The sequence below is a fragment of the Phoca vitulina genome, unplaced genomic scaffold (assembly GCF_004348235.1).
Source record: "Phoca vitulina isolate PV1807 unplaced genomic scaffold, GSC_HSeal_1.0 scaffold390, whole genome shotgun sequence".
NCBI classification, from domain to species: Eukaryota; Metazoa; Chordata; class Mammalia; order Carnivora; family Phocidae; genus Phoca; species Phoca vitulina.
This window is the reverse complement of record NW_022590077.1, coordinates 1-8,719: the sequence shown is the minus strand read 5'-3', so window position 1 is coordinate 8,719 and position 8,719 is coordinate 1. Positions and strand designations below refer to the sequence as shown.

The 8,719-nt window shown below is 63.2% G+C and overlaps 1 protein-coding gene across 1 annotated transcript; it reads left to right on the top strand.

Annotated features, from left to right (window-relative positions):
• Window positions 1-440: 440 nt before the first annotated feature.
• Window positions 441-6,622, top strand: LOC116629213 (reduced folate transporter-like). Its single transcript, XM_032399518.1, has 2 exons — window positions 441-562; window positions 6,248-6,622. Exon 2 carries the CDS (start codon window positions 6,291-6,293, stop codon window positions 6,576-6,578), a length of 288 nt encoding a protein of 95 aa, XP_032255409.1. The 5' UTR covers window positions 441-562; window positions 6,248-6,290; the 3' UTR covers window positions 6,579-6,622.
• The last annotated feature ends 2,097 nt before the right edge of the window (window positions 6,623-8,719 follow it).

Below are 8,719 nucleotides of genomic sequence, written 5' to 3'. Positions count from 1 at the left end.
GCAAGGGGCTCGGAACGGGGGGGGCGGGGGGGCGGTCCAGTGGGGGCTGCATGGGGGCGGGGGGGGGAGCGAGGGACAGTCTAGTGGTAGCTGGGGGCCGAGTGGTGCGGCAGATGGACGACCCAGCGGGGGACTGGGGCGTGGCGGGGGTGGGGAGACAGTCGAGAGGTGGCTGCATCGGGGGCGGTATCGGGAGGGGCCGTCCAGTGGGGGCTGAGGCCGGACGGGCAGACGCTCCGGGGGTGCGCCAGGGCCCTCAGCGCGGCGCCCCCGCCCCCGCCACGAGGCGGCCGCGTGACCTGGGGGCGGCGACGGGGCGGACCGGCGCGGGGCGAGCGCGGGCCGTGTAGCCAGTGCTCGGGCGGGGGCGTGGTCGGGGGGCGGGACTGGGGGCGGGGCTCCGCCGCCTTTCCCGGCAGCGCCCGCGGCCACGGGTCACTGTGTGCCCGGACGGCGCGTGCGCCCGGTCCTGGTGGGTCCCCGGCCCCCGCTACCCACGCGCCCCGAGGAGCGGCCGCCGGCCGCCCAGGTACTCCGCGAGGCGCGCGCTGGGGGCAGCGGGGTGAGTGCGAGGTCACGGGCCGGGGGCTGCGGGTGAATGCACAGGGCGTGGGCACTGTCCGCGCGTGCAGGGCGCGCCCAGGGCGCACGGTGAGCCGTTCCTGCCAGCGGCGGCCGTGGATCCCGCGTGCAGCGCGGCCCCCTCGCCTCCGCCCGTGTAGGAGGGACTCGGGCTTCGGTCGCCAGCAGCCTGCTGCTCCCCCGCCGCATTTCTCCCCGGTGCTCGCGGTGCGCGCACGCTCAGCACGCCGGGCTCGACGGACTCGCCTCCTGTCACTTCCGCACGGTCCGGCTAGTTGGGGTCTGAGCGCCGCCCCGACCCTCCCCCGTCACCCTCGGACTCCGGGTGCCTTCCGCGGGATGGACAGGACCGCGTGCACTCGGTGCTGGCGTCAGGGCACCGTGGCCCGGCAGAACCACCCTGGCGCACGTGTTCCTCCGGCGGGAAGGCGGGGCGGCGGGGGATTCCCCAGCCACCCACCCACCCGACCGCGTGGACCTTTGACGCGCCTCCCAGTCCCCTGCCAGGCCCTTCGTTCGTCTCCCAACCCAGAGCTCTGTAGGTGTAGATTGACTTCACTTTCTGGAGGAGCGGTTGGAGCAGAGAGTGCTGGAGTGCGCCTGGGCACCTGGGCACTGTGCTTGCAGTCCTTTCCTGAGTGGACCCAACACGTCTGCAGGAGGAAACTGTCCCCAGAGATCCTGCGTGCTTTCCCCGGCCGAAACGCTTGTCCTGGAGAGTCCGGGGTTGTGGCGCAGGCACGCTCGGTGTGTTCCTGGGGTTCTTTACTATCTCGGGGTGCCCGGCCCCAGCTGGCCTGGTCTCAGAGTACAAGTTAGAATCCGAGCCAGCTCAGAAATCCAGAATGCATCTAGAAAAAGCTGTTTTCCATTCTGCTTAAAGTGCAGGAGGGATTTTGGAGCTGCCACCCGGTTCCCTGCAAAGTGACAGGTGTTTGCTCTCTGCGAGGGAGCCTGGAGGGCCCAACTGCAGCCCAGATGGAATCGGCAGAGCCAGGACTTTCTGGCCTCAGGGAGCTGCCTCCCTCTGCAGGTCTGGGAGCCCAGAGCCCATGCCTGAGGGTTCCCGGATGGTGTCTCCCCCTGCTGCCTCTGGCTAGACTGCATTGCTCATTGTTTGCACTCCCCTGACTTGGTGCTCCTAATTTCTTTCTTTTTGAGGGGGCTTTGGTGGATGTTAATAACTCCAGATATTACAGTTATTGGTGCTGGGCAAAGGTCATCAACACCTCCTGGGTGTTTTAAACTTGTGGGTTGAGTGTCTACAGCAGTGATCGCCAGGGGGCTTAATTTTACTCTTTGGAACAGGGAACTGTGTGTCAAGTGATTTGGGGGGAGGGTGCAAGGGTTTTTCATTTTTACTAAGAATGTAATGAACCTCCCTTGTTAACCTGGGAGAGTAGTAGCTGGTTTAAAACACAAAACAAGACAGGTGGTGTTGGGTTTTGGTTTGGTTTTGGGTCTCCAGGCTAACTAGGTCCTGGAGGGACAGAGCCCGGAGTAGCTGCTGGTGCTGCACACCCCCCCCCCCCCCAGGACAGGTGCTGGAGGGTTGCGAGGAGGGGTCCCTGTGGGAACTGTTAGAACCTTCTCTGGGAGGCACGTGGTGGGGTCCTCGGTTCTCTCCCTTGACTCTCCTGGTCGGTCGGTATTTCCTTTGCTTGCCCTGAAGGGGCCTGAGGTTGCATGGTGTTGGGCTGGGGTCAGCACACTGCAGTCCGGGCTGGTCCTCCTGCCAGCCAGCTGCCCTGAGCTTGGGCACCTCATTTGCCTTCTGGGCTGTTTCTGCACCTGTGAGTGTGTGATGGGGTCTCCCCACCTTCCCTTCCTGGAGGGTGAGCCTGGGAAGGGCTCTGTGTTTAGAAGAGCAGTCTGTGTTTTCGAGAGAGGACTTTGAGTCACAGCCTCCTGTCAGGGTTGGCGATTACACCCAGCGCAGGTGAGCTGAATAAACGGACCCGAGGCAGACGAAGTCCACTCCGAATGCAGGCAGGGCCCCAGCCTCGCTGGCTGAGACGGCTGGCTTCTGGGTCCGTCGGCCCTTTTCCTTGAACCTGGGTCCCTGCCACGGGTGGCCTCTCCTGGGGAAGCTGAGTAACGGCCGAGGCTGCCTGCCGTGCCCCGGGCTCGCAAACACACTGGGGCCGGGGTGCTCCACATTTTTTCCATAGCAGCCGCTGTTAAAAATGGATTTCCAATCAGACTCTGGAGTTTTGGCCCCTGTTTCTGTGGCAGCCAGTGCTCCAGGGATGGGGCCAAGCTCCTCCCCATGACCCTGTCCTGCCTGGCTCAACTCGGAGCGACCTGTTGTCCAGCCTGTTTCAGAAGTCTTTGAAAGTGCGCGTGCGACGGTGTTGACAGAAGTGTGGAAGATGCGCCTCAAAGATGCACATTCCAGAGTGGACACAGGCCTCGTGTCCCCAGGTGTCTCCTCGTTCAGATAAACTTTATCACTAACCACCTCACGTGGGCTCTTGCTGTAGCCTGCAGGGCTAGCAGCCCCTCAGGGCCGGCCGTCCTTTCTTCTGGGAGACCATTGGGGGCGCTTGAGCTGGGAGGGGTGACCAGAGGTCCACTTTGCCACATGTGCGGTGCCGTGGGACCTCTCATCTCGGGAGTCTGGGAGCTGCCCACGAAGGGGAGGTCCAGGACTGTGACCCCCCCCCGAGTTGGAGGAGGGGCAGATTTTCTAAGCAACACTCAGGAAAAATGTCTGAAGCAGAAATGCAGGTGCCCAATTTTGAAGGATCTGGTACCTTTTGTGCTTCTCGGCGTTTTTCTCTGCCATTTTTGGCATGGGGCAGGGTGAGGCTCGGCCAGCCGTGGGGCAGTAAACGTGCTGTTTGTCCAGGGTGAGCATCTCCGTTCATGATTTTGGAGAGCAGGTCCTGGGCGCCTGGGCTGGGGAGAGCTTGAGTTCCCCTTTCTGGTGCCCGTGCAGCGGGCGGGAGGGCTGCTCTTCCGAGGAGACTCCTGCTGGGAACTGGAGACCTCAGGTGCACTGGCCCTGTGGGGGAGCCCCACGCCTGCGAATGGGCTACAAGTGTAGAGCGAACACAGTGTGGTCCCCAGAGGTGAGACGTGTGTGTGGGACACTGAGCCCAGGGCTCAGTGAGCTGTGGGGACACAGGGGCCCATAGCATCATGTGCTCAAAGAACAGGTGGCCCCAGAGGCTTGGGCTTCTCCCCAGCAGCTGGGGGAGGCCTCTCCTTCACTCCCACCATTATGAAATGTGGGGGGGGGGCTGGAGGACGGGGGGGGGCTGGGGGATTACCTTGTCCAGCTTGCGCCCTGCACTGGGCAGTGTTCCCAGGTTGCAGGGATGGAGCTGGGGGGTGGGCTGGGAGGGAAGGGGCTCCCTGAGACACTGTCTCTGCAGACACTCCCCCTACCCTGTGAGCTCTCTGGCCAGCACCTGGGGCGGCTCCCTGCATGCCTGTCCTTCTGGGGTTTGAGGCTGGGCTACCTCTGTTGTGACCCTGGAGGACTCCTGGGGGCCCTTCTGAGCAGTGGTTGGGGGCGGGCATGCCATGGTCCCTGGGAGCACTGGATGTGGAGCTCTGCGTGTCCGGCCAGGAGTCCCGAGGCAGTGTCTCCTGGGGGTGCCGTGCTCTTTCACCTGCTCAGACATGCCTGTGGGACGTGTTAAGGTGCAGAGTCCCGGGCTGTGACCCAGACCTTCAGATAGCTGCACAGGGCAGAGCCCAGAGCTGGAGTTCCTGACAGTTCTCAGCGTAGTGTAAGAAGCACTTCTCCTCGGTTTCGGGAGCTATAGGAGTCCAGGATACAGAACGGAAAGCGTTAGTGTGTCTGGTGCTGGTGTTTGAAGCTTCCGCCATTGCCCCAGGATTCAGGGTACACCAGGTAAGGGAAGTTCCCTTGCTTCTGGAGATGACACCTTTTGAACAGGAGGGCCGAGTCCTCGGGCTCCTGAGGATGGAGCTGGGGGGTGGGGTGGGGTGGGGACCCCGGGCTTAGGTGGATTCTTGGCTGTTCACCCCGTGCTGCAGAGCTTAGCTGGGTGGGTGTGGGGTCGCCCTGGCGTCCAGGGAGTGTACCTGGGAGTGGGACGGTGAGCTTGAGGGGAGTCTTCGGGCTCGGGGTGCACCCTGAGGTGTGAGTGGTTCTGCCTGTGCCAGGCCCTGGGGCCCTCCCTTCCGTTTGTGCAAGCTCCCAGTGGGTTTGCAAAAGTGAGTACCGGTCTGTCCTCGGGAGCCCTTGGCATGCGTCCCCGATATGACAGTTTCCTGCAGGGGCCCCAGAAGGCGGGAACGGTCCTGCTCTTTGGGCCACAGTTCACTTTGCTGAGGCCCCAGGCCTGGTGTGAGGACTCCGTCTGCCATCCATGGTCCTGGGTGGGGAGGGGGTCCTCTGCAATCCCCTGGCTTTTCTGGGCCTCATCCTGGGAGGAGTGTGGGAGCACTTCCTGCTGGGACGGTCTCTGAGCTGCATGTGCTGGGAATCTGGTGGCTTTTCCTAGGGGTCCCTGGACCCGCCAAGCCCTGCAAAGCGGGCCCCACATCTTGGGAACTTCTTGTGCCCACTGCTGGGAATTGGAGGGTTTCTCCACAGGTCCTCTGGGCATGGGCTTCACCTGACACAATTCGTGGCTGCTTGCTTTTGACGTACTCATTTATAAAGGAACTTTATGTTAATGCCATAAACGCGAAACCAGTATCGCTTGACATACAGAAACAGTAACAGAGTTAAACAGTGGAAACGTGCAGGTAGATCTGACCCCTGGTCCCCTCTGTTAGAATAGGTTTAGTGGGTTTTGGAAGGGTGCTGTTCACACCTGGGTCAAAGGGAGCCTTCTGGACGGAGAGTTCTCCCCATGTGACCTACCGGTCTAACTAACGCTTCTTCTGGCTCTACCCAAAGTGCCCCTGGGTAAGGCTGCCCTTGGGGGACACGGGGCTGGACAGGGCCACCTGGCAGCCCACGCCTCTAGCTGCTTCTCTTTAGGGGAGCCTCAGGGGCTGCCAGGGTCATGAGCCTTAAGGTCTGGGCCTCTGTCCCATGTGGTCCCTTCTGTCACCTTGTCACCCCCGCCCCCGGAGGCTCCTGCCCTCCTCACCCACAGTCAGCTTTACCTGCAAACCCCATCTGCCACATCCCCAGTCTTGTGCATGGGGTCCCCCCCCCAGAGATTGCTGGGACGGCCCTCCCAGGTTGCAGTTGGGGCCACCAGCCACCCTCGCTGTGGCCAGCTGTGGCCAGCTGTGGCCTGGCGTCCCAGCAGGCCTCTCCCAGCCCATACGCTCTGAGCCATCTCAGGGCCAGGTGACACTCCAGTCGCCCTAGCTGGGTGCGTGACACCAGCTGCGCCCCTGGGACCTTTCCTGGGGAGGGATTCGTGCCCAGCCCATAGCCACAGCCACCCCACTGGGAGCCCTAGAGATGAGTGTGCCTGAAAGACTGGACTTTGTGTTTGGTTTGAGTTGATTGATATTTAAGGAGCTCCCGTGGGTGGTGGGGTATGGGGTGCAGCAACCTGCTGGCTCCTGGAGGTGGTGACAGGCTAGGCCGCGCGTGGGCCCCCTCCCTGTGCGGGTGTGGCCATTGAATCCTGACCACGTGAGAGAGCACTGGAGTTTCTGGGGAGGAGGGGGGCAGTCCGAGGGCTGTTGGGTGGGCTGCCCTGACCCTGGGCTCATCTTCCAGGAACGTCATCGTCTTGTCCGGGGTTGCCGGGGGCCTGGGCAGCATGGTGCCCTCCAGCCAGGCGGCGGAGAAGCAGATGCCCGCGGAGCCGGGGCCGGACCCTGAGCTCAAGTCCTGGAGGTGCCTGGTGCTCTATCTGTGTTTCTACGGCTTCATGGCGCAGTTGCGGCCTGGGGAGAGCTTCATCACACCCTACCTCTTGGGCCCCGATAAGAACTTCACACGGGAACAGGTGCGTGGGCACGGCCTGCGGGGGGGGCGGGTGTGGGCAGGGGCGCTCCCCGGCCTGAGAGCAGCTGAGCCTGCCAGGTTAGGTGGCTGTGTGGTGTGAGGGGTCCTGCCCCCTACCCCTCAAGGGGCACCTTCACACGGAGGGCCAGACTCTGACTTCCTAACCAGGCCAAAGAGTGAGGGCAGCCGCTGAGGGTCTGAGGGAAGAGTGCGGGGAACCGCAAGGGCTCGCTGGGGTCGGGGGGGGGGGGGGGGGGGGGCAGGCTTGCATCCAGCGGAGACCTAACAGCCATTTGCCTGAAGAGAGGACCAAGGAATTTACTCGGCGGGAAGGACAAAGATCTCCTGGTTGAAACTTGACTAATAACTTCTACCCTGGGGCCGTAGAGGAGTGAAAGCAGCAATGGGTTTTATCCCTAGTGCTTTCCTTATCTGAAGAACAAAAAGAGCCGAAGGGCTGTTGGTAGATAAAATGCACCAGCTGGCCTTCTGTCGGGGCTTCTGTCGGAGCTCAGGTCCCCACCCCACTCCTGCCCCGGAGCCTGGCCCCAGGCTGGCTCTACCTGTGCTCCCTGGTGCAGCTCAGCCCCCGCCCTCAGCCTCCGTCCCCTCCAGCGTGTCCCTGGGTCCCACTGAGCTGCTGGATTTTTCTGGGAGGCCCTGCCTTTCTCCGAGAGCCTGACCTCTCCCCCTTGCAGACCTTGGAATTCTTAAGTCCTCTGGCGTTGCTGTGCAAATGAGGCCTGACCCTCAGGGGCCCTACGGGGTGGGGGGGGGGGGGGCAGCTGGCTTCTGTCTGACACGTGCAGGCGAGTGGGGTCAGGACGGCCTCTGCGGCATCTCCCCACCGCGCTGCCCGGGGACATTTGTCCACACCCGGTCCGGCTGCTCTGACCTCGGCACACTCTAGGGGCTGAACCGCAGGTTCCCCTGGTGCTGAGGCGGCGGCCTGTTTGTCGCCCCCGAGGGAAATGCTGCTTCAGGTGTCCAGGGCACAGCCGTGTGCGGGTCGGTGTGCGGTCGGTGTGCGGGTCCGGTGCGCGGGTCCGGTGCGCGGGCTCGGACTCCCGGTCCTGCTGCGTGTGTGGCTGGCTGCGTGCTTCCCTCGCCAGCCGCGGGTTGGCGCCGCCGAGTCTCTGCCCATCTGATAGCCGTGGGGAGCCGGCTTGCTGTCGGCGTGTATTCCTTTGGTGTGCGTGGCCGGGCCTGGCTGTCACCTGGCCGTCACCGTGCTTGCTGGGCCAGCCTCCACATCGTCCTGCGGGCTGTCTGCCTCGGGCTTGCCCTGGGGATCCGACTGTCTCTATGTCACCTGTTTCTCCCTGTCTGGGCTGGTCCCCTCACTTTGCTCATGGTGTCCTGTTACGGGGGGTTTTAAGTGTTGGTCCTGCCAGACTGTCCTTCATGCTTCTTTGCTGTGGGACGCCTGTCCTCTCTGCCTTAGCAGGTGCCTTGGGGAAGGGTCGGCTTGCTCTGTACCTTCAGGCGATGATTCCCTTACATCAAGCTGCCTGGGCTGAGTCCTGTGGTGCGGCGCCCATGGGGAGCCCCCATCCGGGACTGCTCACAGCACTCCTCACAGGGCTGGCCCCACCTGTCGCCCGTCAGCCCTGTCAGCCCTGGGATCGTCAGGTGCCCTCCTTAGGGAAGGCCCCTGCCCTGCCCCTGCCCTGCCCTCGGGCGGGACTCAGAGCCCATCCAGGTGCTGCCAGGGATCGGGCTCTCACGCTTCCTCCTGGATTTTGGGTCCCCTCGTCCCGCTCCTGAGAACCCACTGTTCTGCATCCTTCCTGCCCTTCCCATGGCTCTGGCCCCCACCCCAGTTGTCCTGGCTGCTCTGGGGCCCAGCCGAGCCTGCCCATTCAGAGAAGCAGCTGCCCTGAAGCCACCTGGATCCAGATCCGGGCACGGTTCCTGTGTTTCACCCGTCAGCCTGGACCTGGCCTGTCCATACACTAGGCTGTTGGGAAGGCATCCAGGCATCACTAGGCTCAGGCCAGTAGGAGGCTGTCCTTGTGCCAGTGCTGGGCCACTTGACAAATGCCACCTGCCCCGGGGACTTTGTGGGTCCCCACTCCCTAGTACCTTCCAAGTGTGACATGGTTCAGCCCTTTGCCTGCCAAGCCCATTGAGGATGCAGTGGGGAGGAGGAGGGGAGTAGGAGGAGGAAGCAGGGGAGTGGGGGGAGGAGGAGGCAGGGGAGTGGGGGGAGGAGGAAGCAGGGGAGTGGGGAGGAGGAGG

Coding starts and splice junctions, on each gene's coding strand:
- LOC116629213 (XM_032399518.1), top strand. CDS start 6,291: ATGGTGCCCTCCAGCCAGGCGGCGGAGAAGCAGATGCCCGCGGAGCCG.